The sequence below is a fragment of the Fistularia commersonii genome, chromosome 21, assembly GCF_037954325.1.
Source record: "Fistularia commersonii isolate RoL2024-O1a breed Wild chromosome 21, RoL_Fcom_v1.0, whole genome shotgun sequence".
Classification (NCBI taxonomy): Eukaryota; Metazoa; Chordata; class Actinopteri; order Syngnathiformes; family Fistulariidae; genus Fistularia; species Fistularia commersonii.
Window position 1 is genome coordinate 12,621,529 of NC_141304.1, and position 16,462 is coordinate 12,637,990.

Genomic DNA, 16,462 nt, shown 5'->3' on the forward strand with positions numbered 1-16,462 from the left:
GGCTCTAAGTGAGGGCAAAGGAAATGTGTGAAATGTAGACTTTCCCCAACGCCTCTGTTTATTGCAGCGGGTCAAAATACAAGCAGGAAGTCACTCCATAAACCCTGTTTAAGAGGAAAATCCGGTTAAACTGTTTTTTTTTAATGATGTTTTCCAACGTGAAGCAATATGCAGAAAGGTGTGTTTTCTACTCGGCCTAAGTTGAGGCGCTTTTGCCCCGGGAATGTGTGTACTTTTAAAATATATGGCATTTTATGCCTGCTAAGAGCAACCATAAACGTTCATTGCTTTTACTATGGAGAGACTTCATTTTCCCTATGATTCCCAGTATCAAGAGTGCTAGAAAATGGGATATTAGCCCAAAATAATATACATCCTTTGATTTAAGTGCTGTCAATTCACTCTTTCCAAAAAGTTGGCCAATTTGCTAGCTTGTGCATTGAGAACTTTTCATCACTCGGCATCCGGGTGTGCCTCCGTGAAGTCATTTCAGATGATTAAAATCGTGTTTCGATGTTTTCCTTCCCACATAAAAAAAAAAAAAAAAGTTAAAAAATAAAAGAATAAATAAGTAAATAAAAATTATTATGGAATTTTGATTCTGTGAAATTTGCTGGAAGTTAGAATATATATAAATATAGTTATTTTATTTAAATTAGTTTTATTTTATCTCATGAACTGTTGCCCTTTCCAATCCTGAAGGTGATCATCAATCACCATCATCAAATATCAAAACCCTCAGCTTGAAAATATCAGTTTACTTTTTCACTCTTTGAAATACACATATATATATATATATATATATATATATATATATATATATATATATATATATATATATACATATAAATAAAAATTACAATAACTACTTTTCAATGCTTGACCCTAAAATTCCAATAATTTCTTTCTCTCTCTAAGAGATTGAGAAAGTGCTACCTTTACCTGTCTCCGAACTAAATGATGTTGTTCCTTTTGCAGAACCCCGCTCGCGGAATCATTCACCGCTTATAAATTACTTTTTGAGAGGGAATGAATAATAGTTGACAGGGTCTGGGTTCGTTTTATATCAAACTAATGACTTGATTCTTCTGTTTGTTCAATAGGATGTGATGCACAACACCAACACTGAAGCACCACAGAGCCTGAAAAGAGATTTCGGTGACACGTTCGGAGAAGAACTGCACGGGCGTAGAAAACCATGTCTTCCTCCTGAGAATTGAAACCGTTAAAGTCGTCTTCTTTGCTGTCGGGACTGAATGCCCTTTCATGGCCTTTTCATTGGTCCAACGTGACAATGCTAACTGCTCTAGCAGCATGAAGTAGCGGCTTATAGTCCGGAAATTACAGTAATTCACGCTGCGTAATTTAGCGGACGGTTTTGCGCGCGGCACCCGACAACGGTGCAGAATGTCAACAGTTGTGAACCGATTGTGCGTCACGTGCTTCAGTATAAGTAGCAGTTGTTGATAAATTGTGATAGATGTGTCTCATGAGTCACAAATCAATGCCCGTGAATTTTAATGTTGTATTTTCCCCCTTTGCAAATCACTACTTTTACTTTACATGACCTGTTTTTTTAATATTCTCATGTAGGTTGATAGGTTACGTCGTAGTTTTTTTTTTTTTTGCTTGTATTTCTGGCAGTGAAAAACCACGATAAGAAAAACATGAATAATGGATATCCGTTATCTACGGTGCTCATAGAGCTCACAAGGGCGAAGGGTCGTCGGGGCGAATCCGAGCACGAGGCCAGCTACAAGCTGGGACTGCCAACGGCCGATCGCGTGGGAACAGGCGACCGAAACGAACGACGCCGCGGTACTGCGACCGCGGACGACCAAGCAGTCCGGGAGCATATATGCAAACTCTAAACAGAAAAAGGCGCGGTCGGCCTCACGTTCTCGGCGCCGACCCCGACACCACACCGGCCGGGGAGAAGGTCCCGCAGCTTGGCCGGTGTTTTAAAAAGGAAAGTTTACCTCGTCTCGGAGTGTCGCCAGGAGGGTGCGGTAGGTGCTGGACGAGGGCGAAGCTTGGGTCCTCTGTTTGATCACCTCCGTGGGCACCCGGATCAAACACGCCACCTAAGAAAAAGCATGCGACGTCAATAAATTGCCAATTTCATGTCCCACTATCAGATTTTCTCACAGGTACGTATGGGCCAAGAAAAACCCGATGCATCTATTTTCCTATTTTCCTAAACTGCTTATTTGGTTTATAATCCTTCAGAAGGATTCAGCGCTCTGGCTGGCACACTATTTGGCTTACTTTAAAAAAAAAAAAAAAAAAAAGTCAGCTGAAGATTTGAGGTTTAAAGGTCATCAGTTTGTGATTGTGTATCTGGGTCCAAAGACACACACACACACACACACACACACCAAAACCCCAACGTAACTTATTCAACTTATCCACCATATGTCAACAAAAACATGGACGGCCAAGTGAGGCTGGGCATGAATATTGATCGTTTGGAGGACTAGTCAGCCTAAAGGCAGGCAGGCGGGCACAGATGCCCACCTGGCATCATGATTTTCCATTTATCCCCGCATCTGAGAGGAAATACCAGCGAGCCGCGGGCAATCTCGCCGAGCAATTTTTGAGCCGCGCTCCCGCGGTGGCTCCCCCTTCGGTCCGCCGGCGACGCTCTCATCCGCGGCACCGAGCGCGAGGGCACAACGCGATGAAGATTAAATGCGTGATTAAACGATCTGCGCCATCTCCTCTCGACCCGATTGATTTAAAAGAAAAAGTCTGAGGCGATCGCCCGGGGAGGATACGGCTGTGACGCGGGGGCTCCCCCGACAGCTGTTGGACTTCCGTCAGCCACTCGTCATCCTTGTCGCCTCCTCGGCCGGGCACCAAGGACGACTCGCGAGCACGAACGTGAATATATCCGGCGCCCGGATGGAAAACGACAACTCAGCAGCTTTCAAGGTCGAAGGGAAACGACAGCTCCGACGTGTGAACCCGTGAAGGTATGCCCTAAAGCAGAAACGATTTATCGCGAATTCCTCCGGATCTGAGCCCGATTATCTTTCATGATTGCCGTTTCGGTTGAAACGAGGTGTTTGTTCTTTTAATGCACAATCATTAAAAGAAATATTCACCGTTATAAAACACTTTAGGTCCTTATAGGAGCCCTTGACAAAACTCGCCGCAAATCGAAACGGCAGCTCAGGCGCCAAGGACTGCGTCCCAGCCGTTCGGCTTCCCAACCGCGGTGCAACACTACCACCAAGTGGCCAAATCGGCGTCGGCAAAAACCCCTCCTCGCCGTAACGAAGTCGGCCGTCTCTGAGATCTAATTTGCCATCCCTCTGGTCCAGTTGCCATTTATAATACATTGTATATCATGCCCCCCTCCACCCCACCCCACCCCAAACCAATTCTCCAAAGGATCAGAATAAAGTGCCTAAATAGAAATAAAGTGGCTATGACAAGTAATTACTGGTGCGACTGGCTTGGGGGGCCTGCAGTTGAGATGGCCTTTCCTCCAGCGGTGACAGCGGAGGTGAAGGCGGAATGGACCGGAGATGATACCAAATGAATTAGGGACATTGTTTATTTGAGAGTTATTTGTGCCGGGACGAGTGGGCGGAATAATATCGGGCGAACGGGGAGATAAATTGCTCGGCTTCCGGGGGCCGACTCGAGACGCCCGAGCGGCGTCAGACGCTGATGAACCGCGGGGCGTGATGAAGGAAGGCCGAGTCCACCCGAGGAAAGTTATTACGTTTTTAGAAAAGTAATATGGAAAAGGAGGGAAGATAAAGAGGGACAGGTGCGAGTGTCTCTCATTAAGTGGAAAGCGGTCACAGTGACTGACATCTGATTTCTCGCACGCATTTCCTGCGGCATGTAAACTTATTAAAACACATCGGCATCCTTTTTTTTCCCCCCCGATCGCGGCTACCATTCATCTTTATTTACGAGCCGCCGCATTAGCCGAGTGGCGTTAATTAGGGAGCTGCCTGCCTTTGATTGGAACCCTTCGCCGTAGCCTTGCGCGTTGTTGTTGTTCATCCAAGCGACGAGGCGCGTTTTGCTCGAAAACGGCAAGGTTCCGTGTGCACCGAAGGTCGGAGCAGGAAGAAGAAATTAAGAGACTTGTTGCACGTGATCGCGTTGCGCGACAAATCGAGTCATTAAATACGTCGGCTCACTCAAGCGGAGTACGGCTGTCGGTTTAATATTTGGGCACCGGGTATTTCTTGTATCCAAGGAAAACCGGCAACGGACTGCAACACTGTATGTTCACTTTGCAAGTCAAACGGTGCAAGAAGCATGCACTACTTTGGATTATTCCTCAAGCCTTCCACGTCGCCGGACTTGACGGCTGCAGATCGACGAGTCGGTATACGGGGGAGTTGGGGAAAGAGGTCAACGACAGGGTCCGGGCGAAATGGGAGTCGCCCGCTGGACTCAACCTGCATGCCACGATGGGAGCCGGTGGCTAAATGAGAAAACCCAGGACTCTGCCATTCAAGTAAATTGGTAAACAAGTCACTGAGTGCAATAATAATGGCAACATGATGTAAAAAAAAAAAAAATATATATATGTATATATACATTTGGAAACCGTTCTTAACGCTCCAATTTTTTTTAATATATATATATATATATATATAAAAATTAAAAAAAATTGGAGCGTTAAGAGCGGTATATATATATATATATATATATATAAATTAAAAAATTAAAAAAATTGGAGCGTTAAGAGCGGTTTCCAAATGTCACTTCTGATTTGACTGACAGCCCCCGGGGTCACGGAGGTCACGCTGGTACCAAATAGGACCTCCTTCATAAAGGCATGTTGGCAAATTAACAGCTCCCGTATATTAAATGAAAAAGACTAGACAACCTTTGCTGAATGGTAGAGCTTGGCAATATAGCGATAAATTCATATCACTGCATGAACCCCAAGATCGGCTGCAAAATCACACTGGAGGCAGACGCCAAACTTTAAAAAAGTGTATTAAGCTAAGGCGGCGGCATCAACTTTTTTTGAAATCCTGTCAGCGCTGAAAGGAATATATTGATGATTTTGAAGTATTTTAAAGGTAGTTTACTCACGGGGGATTTTCCAGCAATCTTGAGGGCAGGCATTAAGTTAATGAAGGAAAGCGTGATAAAGCAAATTAGCGATAAATAAAGAGCGTAGACATGTTGGACGATGACAAGACCTCTCATTTGCAATCTTTGTGCTGCAGAACAAAAATGAGATGATGTTTTACATAAATTGATACGGTTTCCACGCTTTACACGAAAAAGGCGTCGACAATGAAACACAAATGTTTTGCGCTGATGATCTGCCGTCACAACCCTGCAAACAAATAAAAGAAAACAACAATAAAACTATAATTGTCGTCTAAAAATTGCCCTAAATCCCTCCCTCTGAAAGGCAAGACCCACCAATGGGCGATTCCCGCAACTTTCCCCCGAGTCGTTTCATCAGAGCGGCGCGGCTAACCAAGAAGCAGGGAGGAGAGTGACGGGGAAAGGTCGTGAAGAAAGAGGGGGAGGGATGAGGACACCGCGTGTCCCCAAACTTTTGAAACCGCGGCCAATAAATCACGGAGCGCGGTGCTGCTTGAAGGCGACGCACGGATTATTTCTCAGTGCCAAGCTCAAGCGGCTGCCAGTTTCTTCACCAAAAAATCTCCACCCTCTCGCCGTCGCCTCCTCAACCCCCCCCCCCCCCCCCCCCCCCCCCCCCATCTTGTCATGTCACACTGGATTTTCCAGTACATCCTCCCACAGATGTGCGGCGACGGACGGGGGCGGAAGGCGGGGAGGAGGTGCGAGAGAAGCCCGACGCCTGGATTTGACAAATGAGCTTTCAGGGCAGACGTCGGGCGAATGGGAATGAAGATAAATCTGATCTAATGGCTGGATAACAGCCTGCTAGAGCCTGACAGACACCATCATCTTACACATTTTTTATGGGCGCGTCCCCCCCACTGTGCGGTCACACAAACGCCGCGACACTCCCGGCGCGGGGATTTCACTCGTCTTCCTCACCCCTGGGCGGCTCTTTGGATCCCCGACTTTTCTCTTGCGGTCCGTCGTGTTTACGCCCTGCTAGACGTCGAAACAGTGAGGAAAGCATTCGCGATAGAGACGGCGCGCCTATGGTTAAACTTCCTCCACCCATGCAGGCGCATGAAGACGATCTTCAGATGATCAAGCCCGAAGTGTGTTTCCCCCCCCGAGTAACAGCTTGCTTTCTCTCTGGGTTTCCTGTGTGGCGGTGCCAGCCTGCAGCCGGCTGGCGAGAAAAGCAGGCATTAAAAAAAAAAAAAAAAAAAAAAAAAAAAAAAAAGGCTAGAATTCTTCCCACAGACAGGTGGAAGAAACTCAACGCAAATTAAAAAAAAAAAACGAAAACACCACGTAATTGTTGACACCAAAATACCCGGAGCGCTGTTACAATCGCGAATTTTTTCTGCACTGAAACCTCGAGCCAGTAGAAGCACGTCTGTCTCATCGGTTCCGAGCGTCTGAAGGTGTCGGGTTTGCGCGTTGCGTTTCATTCGTGACAAAATCCCTGTTTTGTCGCTCGTTTTCATGTTCGCCTTAAGATTTCAGTCAAATGAATTCACGTTGCTCCCCGTGTCTCCGTGGGCTTCTGCCCGATTCTCCGGCTTCCTCCTACAGTCCCAAAACATCCAGGACACCCTGAAATGCCCAGACATGTAAAAAAAAAAAGGGTGAATGGTTGCACATCTCTATTTGTGTCAAACTGGCAAACCCAAAATTACAGTTGGGATAGACAGCTGCGCACGAGTGCAGGATAAGTGGTTTGCAGTAGAACCTCGGCTTACGAACGTCCATATACACGAACGACACAATTCAAATTTTGAATCGAGCTGCAAACAAGCCTCGGTGCATGAACACACAAAAAAAGTCCATACCATGTTATCAGTCTGTATTATTTTAATCTGTTTGTCTTATTCTTCCTCCCATGTATACACTCGATATTTTACATTGTACGCTGAAACTCTTTGATGAAGAATGTTCTACTTTCCATATCTGTGTCCGTTTCTAGGTTCTGGTATTGAAAGATGATGACGATAATGCAATAATGTTAAAATGTTAACATCACGTGATATATCTGACAAGAGGCGCAAAAAAGGGGAGGAAATCCATCACGTGATCCTTTTAAAAACCACAATAGCGTGTTTGGTAGCACATTTCTCTGGTGAGCATCTGAAGAAGAGTCTATGTTTGCTCGAAACCTCACGCGAGAATAAACAACATTTTGTACTATATGAGGAATAAATTATCTTTATTTTTGCAGATTTTTTTCACTCTTCTATTCCCACACACAAACAAATAGACAAACAAACCGGCGGGCTTTCTGTGCCGTGGCGTTGTCGTGTAGCATAAGTCGTGCGCAATACTCTGCATTGTTTACTTTGTTCATCATTTTGTTCTACTGTTACGACGCTTTTTCTGTGCTTTTTTTAAGTAAGTTAGCCCGAATTATGGCTCCCAAAAAAAAAGGTAGGAGAGCTAGTGGTGTTAGGAATTACAGTTAATCTGAAGAAGGAATTATAGCTAAACGTGAAAGTGATGTTCATGGTTTACAGATCTCGTCAACAATCCGTACAATCCTGAAGGACAAAGATGCACTGATGTGGCTAAACGTTAACGAAGGAAAGAGCTTAAGTTTTCGAAGAAGTAGAAAAATTATTATTAGTTTGGATAAATAAAAGACAGCTTACTGGAGACGGTGTTAGCGAGGGGCTAATATGGGAGAAGGCTTTACTTTTGATGATTTCGTGAAGGAAATGCCGAGTGCTAGCAGTCGGAGAGAGAACAGAAACACTGCAATATTTAAAGCTATCTTTAATTCCTGTCTGTAATTTGGCCATAAATAAACCCATTAAAAAAAGTTTCAAAAGAGTGCAGTATGTTTTTATTTGGTGGCTGAAGAACAGATCAATGAGATTTAAATTGATTTCGATGGGAAAAATGGACTTGGTTCGCAAACTGAAGCAAAGAATGAATTCGATTCGAAAGCAGAGGTTCCACTGAATTTACTGAATGACTGAAAAAAAACGTAATTCCCATTGAATATCTGGGATGCTTCATAGACCGAGTGTCTAATTAAGGTGTGATTTCTGCTTGTATTGTACAACCAAAGTTGTGAAAAGCGGGGTTGGTTGTTTTTTTTTTTGCTTTCCATTAAATATCAAATGACCTCCCGCCGAACGCGCCGTCCCTCGACCGATCCGTTTTAACGAAATCTCGGGAGATCCGTTTAATCGTCCTGACCCAAATTAAGTGGGGTGGCACCGCTCGCGGAGGACCTTCGGAGCAATTACTTTTAATTTCAAATGATTAGCCAAGACCAAGGAAAAGCGAAATCATTCGTGGCGGTGATTTCATCACGGAGCAGATGGTTCGGCCTCACACGCAACGCCGCAATATGGCAGGCCCTTTCAGGGGCTAAGCCTGAAGATTACTCGCTTTGAACAAGACCTATCCCGTTGCCAGGATGCGGGGAGATACCGCCGCCGCCGAGCCGCTCAGCGAGCTCGGAGGCTTTCCGCGTTTGATGTGCTCAAATCTGAAACAGCAGGGAGAAGGGGTCGGAGGTAATCGCGACCTCGGCTTCACCTTTCGCACTAGTCGAGTTGAAAGAAAGTTGAAGCGCTACGCTCCGCGCCAACACCGGCCGGATAAATATGGATGCTCGGCGATAATGAAAGGAACGTCGTTTTCAATTTGCGAAAGTAAAAGAAAAAAAAAAAAGCAGATGGGCAACGAGACCGAACGCGCACACATCTCATAAACATGCAAAACCCGGGTAAATGGCATCCATCCAAAAAGCCATGAATACTGAAAACCTGGTATTTCACAGAGAGCATGTTGGCATAGCGGGGGGAACCTCTCTGTTCCCGAACCCCCTGCCTCCGCAACCCTTCACGCCGATACGAATACCCCATGTGGTTCGGACTCTGTGGTCCGCTGGAAGGAACGGCGGGCGGAGGAAATTGCACTTTTCCGTGTTGGTTCGGCGCCCGGATCCCTCTCCCCCGGCCCGCCCCACCTCCGGCTAAACTGGCAAGAGTCTGGGAGCGAGAGCTGGGAAAGTAGATGAGTCAGGGAGATCTTATTTACCCAGCTGGAGGGGGGAAATGCTAGGAAGCTTCCTTAACTCACCCAGCTGGACCCGAGGGCCTCCATCCAAAACCGCATACTTGCCCCCCCCCACCCCCAACCCTTCCCACATGCCGCGTTGTGAGGTTTAGAAGGCAATAATGTTAAGAGGCATGCCGATGGTGTTCATTTGGGACTTGCGGTGGTGGGAAAGAAACAACGGGGGAAGGAGAGCAAGTGCACCCGGCGGCCGGCCTTGTAAGGACACAGTGGCGGCGGAACCATCCGGGCCCGAATTGCGGAAGCGAGGAAGAAAACGGCGAACTTACGATTTCACCCGAGGAGGCGGCCAGCATGTGAGTGACGGGCGCCACGTGCGCCGCTGCTTGTCCTCTACCGGCACCGTGCAGGGACTTCACGCAGTCGTAGGTGACGAAGAAAGCAGCGGCTGTAACCAAGCAGAACCGCAGACATTAAGGCCCATTAGTCAACCAGCACAATGCAATTAATAACCCTCACTACCACCGGCAGGGGGAGAATCCCAGTGTGCGCGCACGTGTGTGTGTGTGTGTGTGTGTGTGTGTGTGTTTGTGTCTGTGTGTGTGTGCAACAGGGGAGAAAAAGCCATTAAAGTTATGCGCGTTTCATGAGGAGAAATTTCAGTTTTAACTCCCGCTTGTAAAAATTCATTATATAATAAATGGTAAACGGGCTGCACTTTTCCACGTCAGCTGTACTTACAGCACTTTACGGTGACGCTAGCGCCATGCGCTCATGCGCCAGTGGCAGAGGTTGCCATGCAAGGCACTTTAACGCCCCTCATTTTGCTCATGGACTTTATGACACGGTCTCTGGAGACACCAGGAAATGAACCAGACGGGCACCTCGGCCCCTGAGCCAGCCGCGCTATGAATTTCACAACGCAGCTGAAGGAAACACTGACTTCTATTCCGATCCGCCGAGCTTATAAACAGTTCCCGCTAATAACAGCTCCCCTGTTTGGGGATTGTTGGCTGAGAATTTCCCCCCTTGACAGAATTCCTCTTTTCAAACAATCCTGCAAAGGTCACTTTGTCAACATTTCCCCTTTGAACTCTGCATTTTTTTTTTTCTCCCCGCGGTTTAAAATGTCTCGTAAAAAAATGCTGACGAGTCAGCACGGCCGACTTCACACTGAACTACCAGGTGATGGAAATGTACTCTGAGCAACAGAAGAAAACAGCTCTCTGGCGTGGCAGTAAAAGAATTGATGAATTTCAGGTTTATTTACAGTATCCTCGGCCAAAACTCCAAATGGGGTGTGGCGAAACTTTACGCCGTGCCAAAAATTGTTCCTGCATTTTTTTCATTATCTGTTTATGCACTTGACTATTCCATTATCGGACAAAACCCACAGTGGAGACGAGGCCCCTGTGGGTTTTTATTATGAATCTCAAATTTTGAAGACAGCCATTGTTAGATCATTTTCTCTTCTTTCAGCTTTTCCCTTCAGGGGTCGCCACAGCAAATCAACCTTCTCCATCTAACCCTTTTCTCCGTATCCTCCTCTCTCACGACGTCCGAAAACTCTTCTTCCTCTAGACCTCCAATGCCAGCATCCGTCTACCAATATATTCACTATCCCTCCTCTGTACATGATCCAACCATCTTAGTCTGGCTTCTCTGACCTTCTCTTCAAAACATCTAACATGTGCTGTTCCTCTGATGGACTCATTCCCTGATCCTATCCATCCTGGTCACTCCCAAAAAGAACCTCAACGTCTTCATCTTCGCGACCTCCAGCTCTGCCTCCTGTCTTTTCGTCATTGTCAGTCCATACAGCATCGCTGGTCTCACCACTGTCTTGTCTACCTTTCCTTTCATTCTAGTTGACAGTCTTCTATCGCCCTGACGCTTTTCTCCATCCAATCCAACCTGCTTGAACCCGTCTCTTCACCTCTTTTCCACATTCTCCGTTGCTCTGTTGACCCCAAGAACTTAAAATCCTCCAACCTCTTGATCTCCACACACATATACCGTAATTTCCGGACAATAAGCAGCGACTTTTTTCACGTAAACAACGCTGCGGCTAATATATGGACTTTTGGGGGGGGGGGGGGGGGGCTAACAAGCTTCACGCCGCTAAAACATTTATTCTCGTCACATCGGACCGATGAAACGACCGAGAAATTCTGAGTCCGTTCAACTCCGACACCGAAGAAGACGACTTTTAGTGCGGTTTTAGTGCGCAGGAGGAAGCCCGAGATAGCGATCGGCTAGCCGGTGCGGCTTATATTGAGGTGCGCTCAATAGTCCGGAAATTACGGTACCCTGTATTCTGCGACTAACCTTCGCACCTCTCCTTTCCTGGGCATACCTCCATCGCTCTAGATTTTCCTCTACCTGTTTTTGTTACCATTCTATTTTTTGAGATTTCCCTGTACTATTCCACTTCTCTCTGAGACACATTCCTATTGATGCCCTAAAGGTCCTGCAACGGCCTTGAGGATAGGTACCGTTCCACATTCTACCTTTATCTGTACAGTCACCTGTTTCGTGTGCAGCGCTGTACTTCTCAGCACGCGTATTGTTTACTCCTTTGTGTAAAAGGCACTCACTATAACCAAGAAATCGGAGTCCTGTTGGAAGAAAAGCAGACATAGCCTGTATCTCTGTTTCTCTCTGCTCCCCGTCTATATACACAACCTGACCTCTGATAGGACAGGGGTCGGCAACCTTTACCGCTCAAAGAGAAGACACTGAGAGTCACAAGACCCTTTTGAAATTTAAAACACGGCATATGACGTTATATATATATTTTTTTTTGCCTTTATGCTGTGTATCCCAACGCACTGCGGACAGCACAGTGGGAATTTCACTGTACAGGGAATCACGTTTCTACACCGTGAATGTGACAATATATACTTAAAATGTATAAATAAAATGTGTTGCAATGAACACCTGCAGGCAAAACGAAATTACATTTCTGCGTGCGACAAAACATTTTGAACTCTGAAAAAACGACGTCGGGTTGAAGGTTACTTTTAAGAAAAATACTCAATGTCTATTTGAGTCCTTCTATTTATGAAAAAAACTATCCACGGCAGCAAACCAAAAATGCCATCCGCGCTCTCTCTCTGCTGTCATCCTTTTACTGGCGCGTCATGCGTTTATTAAGCGAGAGGCTTCTTCAGTTTCTTGTGCAGGGATGCTGGGTTTACGCTCAGTGATGAGGGGTGAAACGCCTTCAATTGAAGAAATTCAAGTCCAATTGCTGTGACAGGATTTCAACAAGAATACTGGCACTATGGTCAATGGTCAGTTTTCCTCATGCAAGTGACTTTTGAACTTGTTTATATGTAGCAACTATCTTCAAGTCAATGGTATTATGCCATCCTTTTCCTGCAAAAAATCATGGCCTCTTCTTTTTCTTCTTCGGCTCAACTATTCGACAACCAGATCAAAAGTGGCTTGTTTCATCACAATTCTGAGATTCAATAACAGACTGGAGCCTCCTGACAACACCAAAAACATCCTTTGGAGGATGGTAAGTGTGACTCACCAGTAGTTGGAGACAATTCCATATGTAGAAAGTAATTTTAGCCAGTACTATTCCATCACCTGACCCTATTCTTCTTCTGAAATTGTAAGTCCAAAGAATCAGTTGAAGACATTGGTGGTTTGCATGAAAAGGTCTTTATCTCAACACGCTTCATCTATGATTTGCCTTCATATTTAACCTTGACACCTTCCATCACATGTGGTCAGCCCACAGGGTGTCAGTCCTAAGGTGCCTTTTTGGATCGTGCCCATCAAACCTTGCTACCCAACATTGCTGACATGAGTGCCTTCTGAACCACTCTTTGTCTGAATCCCGATCGAGGACAACATTGGGTAACATTTAGATCCCAAAAAAGAAAATAAACAATGTATAATGTAATAAATCCAGTGTGCAGTGTGTGTCTGAATGCAAAAGCATTTGTTTACAGTTGAATTCAGTTCAGGATACGGTTTTTATCTCTTTAAACAGACGTGCAAAAGTCTATGATTTCAGCAGCGCAGCTTCGTCAGCAAACAATGGGGATCTTTCAGCCATCATTGGAGCATGATGCATTTCTCGCGATCACAACGACTGTCATACCGTTGGGAAATGAGCCAACAGCAGCAGATGGGACCCCGGCGTAGATGCCCCTGAAGCCTCCGGCCTTGTAGAAACCTTGCTGACTCTGCAGTCGGGTCTTAATAGTGTCCAGTGGGAAGAGAGTGAGATCCACACACATTCCTGCAACTCCTCCTCCCTGGGCAATACAGCACATGGAAGACATGGCAGAGAATTACACATTCTGTGACACAATGGGAGAAAGACACAGCAGATATTGTTGCAAGAGAAAATATACATAGGCAAAAAAAAAAAAAACTCTAATTGCATGGAATGTTGGGTGATTGTTTCACATCATGTTAAATAATGGGAGAAAAAAAATGGTTTGTTATAAAGTTATTCCAAAAAAATTATATACATGAGGTACTATGAACTGCCAAACCTCTGACTACAGCTGCCGCCCACAAATAATAATACAAATACATTAACATGTCCCAAATGTAAACAATGGATGTAAATGTTCACACACTCATCAAAAGCACTGACCTTACTACTGTATATACAATTTCCATTATTACACAAAAACTTCTTGTTTACTTCTTTGCTTGTTTATGGAAGTATCTCCTAACTTTCAAGAAGAGCACAATCCTGCAATTTTTTTTTTTTTTTTTTTTTTTTTGCAAATTTCTATCTGATTTTGCTGAATAAAAGTTCTAATTCTGGAAGTTGTCATTATGCTGCAAATACATTTGTGAACATACTAAGAGAAATAAGAGATTGTTACATTTGCAAAAATCTTTATTAACCCTGATATGGAAATGATGACGTGACAATGTTCTGTGTCTATTTATATGTCAAAGTCTAGATTAAAAAAATTGGAAGACAGACCTAAGATATGTCAGTTATATCGGACTGATATGAAATGTAAATTGCCTTTTTTAAATCTTTGTGGTATTGTCAAACAACAACCACTGTACCTATCTAACCAAGTTAACAATGACATTACTGTATATTTTAATCTTACAGCTGACTGGACAACTACCTTGCACAACAGTTTAGGAAAAGTTTAGAGTCGATTGTATACATATTGATGTAATTTCAATACCTGAAACACATTGAGTATGTTCTCTGGACATTAACGCTCCAGGCAGTCTTTCAATTCTTAATTCGAAAATAAGGACAGCTGTGTTTCTTCCCTATACATGACCCTTCCGTGTCTAATTACAGCAAATAACTAAACCACAACACGTCTTTAAGGTGAGCATAGCAAACCATAGTAGAACTTGCAGATAAAGTAAAGAAGTTGACACCATTAAAGCTGTCTTAACTGAGTGTAAGAAGAGCCTTATTTACCACAAGGGACGCGACGAACTCTCGGCTCTCCATGTTTTTCCCTTTCTGCGTCAGCAAAGCACGAAAATTCGTCAAAACCGAGCGTGTTTGACTCTAAGGAGGAATCGAAACATGCCTGTCAAGGACGCAGCCATCTTGGAAAATTTACTTCCGCGTGTGACGACACCGTCCATCGTGGTCAGCTGACTGAATCTGACGAATCATTTACTTGAAGGGAACGAGCGCGGCATCTGTCCATTTATAAAGTGGGAGTAATTATACATCAAACACAAATTGAATATATTACAAATAATTAAAATTATTTATATCAATAAAAATAATATCATTATAAATGCTCAAATGATTATTATTGTGTGCTTGTAAAAAAATCAAATAATTATGGTACTGTATTATTCCTTTGAGTTCTATCTGTCTATCTATCTATCTATCTATCTATCTATCTATCTATCTATCTATCTATCTATCTATCTATCTATCTATCTTTTATATAATCAGCAACATATTTACAGTATTTACATAGATTTCCAATAATGAATGCAATGCATCTAAATGTTCAAAATGTTCACATACATACTTTTGAAAATGGGAATTTGCAGTTTTCCGATGAATACTTAATTTTCTCATGGATTGTCAAAATATTTACCTGTATTTGCTGTATTTTTTTTTCCCATATGTGTTGTATTTTCTTGTATAAATACTCTACATTTTTAATAGTTTATAGACCCTTTTATAGCTTTGGAAAAATATTTTATGCTATACCACAAAGAAAGTCTTTCAACACATGGAAACACTTACAAATATTTTTTTTTTGTTTTTGAATATTGTTTATTCATTTTTCTAATGTCAATGTTGGAGTTATCTGCATTTTAGTAAACTAGCTCTTCTATTTAGTTATATGAACATTTTAAAGGTAATTGACCCTATAGTTGACCCCACATGTATGTATATATATATATATATATATATATATATATATACTACATATACTATATACTACATAAATATACATAAATATATATATATAGGGATATAGATATATAGGGATATCTATATAGGGATATCTACCTATTTATATGTACATCTATCAATACATATATACATATGTACATCTATGTATACATCTGTCAATGTGTCAAATGCATGGCAAACCTGGCTGCATTTCTGCTGTTTTCCCATTGGCGATCAATCTAATATTTTACATAATGAATGGAAAATCATCATTTTAACGTCCCCCGCAGTAAGACAATCATCCTGTCAGTTATGAGCTGCTATGCCGTTAAAACCGGGATGATGGATCACAACATCACTGTTACTGCTGGCTAACGAGCAAGCTACAATTTGTCTAAATGACCTAACTGTCTGTGACAGCGTCTTCGCCGAGTGGCCTTGTGTCTCTTTGATTAATTCCTTCGTCGCAACAGTAACGGAACAAAGTACTGAGTTTGGCCGTGCCCTTTTGTGTGACTTTGCTGCCTGTTGGCATACTGGGCTGTAAAGGGATTGAGACTTGCTTGTGGCTTCACCACCTTCTTCTTATCTGGGTCCTCATTATTATCAGATCCACAGAACATCCATAATGGGTGAGTCCTGTTTCTCCTCTTCACTGATGAAAAGGTGGATAATGAGAAACCTGGGTTTGAATTCCCCAGAAGCATTTGTTCTCACGTCTGACGAGCCAAAGAGGCAGAGACCGAGGACCGGAATCAGCTGAGGACTGGAGCGTTTTGATTAGGAGTTATTTACGGAAAGACATTTTGTACGACCGCAGAGGTGCATGCAGTATTTACCGCGTGGATCACGCCCAGGGCCTATTTAGTTAAATTGAAATTCTGTCATTTCATGCAATGTGCATTTCTGGTATTCATTCCATGGACACTTTAATGCACATTCACATCAATTTACCCTTTGTCATGATTCCCATCA

General features: G+C 43.7%; 1 protein-coding gene across 1 annotated transcript in view; it reads right to left on the reverse strand.

Annotated features, from left to right (window-relative positions):
• Nucleotides 1-14,679, reverse strand: part of slc25a26 (solute carrier family 25 member 26) — a 71,409-nt gene extending 56,730 nt beyond the window's left edge. The window contains exons 1-4 of the mRNA XM_086168733.1: nucleotides 14,540-14,679; nucleotides 13,229-13,385; nucleotides 9,438-9,556; nucleotides 1,980-2,084 (exon numbers count right to left, since the gene is read on the reverse strand). Coding sequence (XP_086024859.1) covers nucleotides 1,980-2,084; nucleotides 9,438-9,556; nucleotides 13,229-13,385; nucleotides 14,540-14,572 — 414 coding nt within the window. The 5' untranslated portion in view covers nucleotides 14,573-14,679. The remainder of the gene's footprint in view (nucleotides 1-1,979; nucleotides 2,085-9,437; nucleotides 9,557-13,228; nucleotides 13,386-14,539) is intronic.
• Between the last annotated feature and the right edge of the window lie 1,783 nt (nucleotides 14,680-16,462).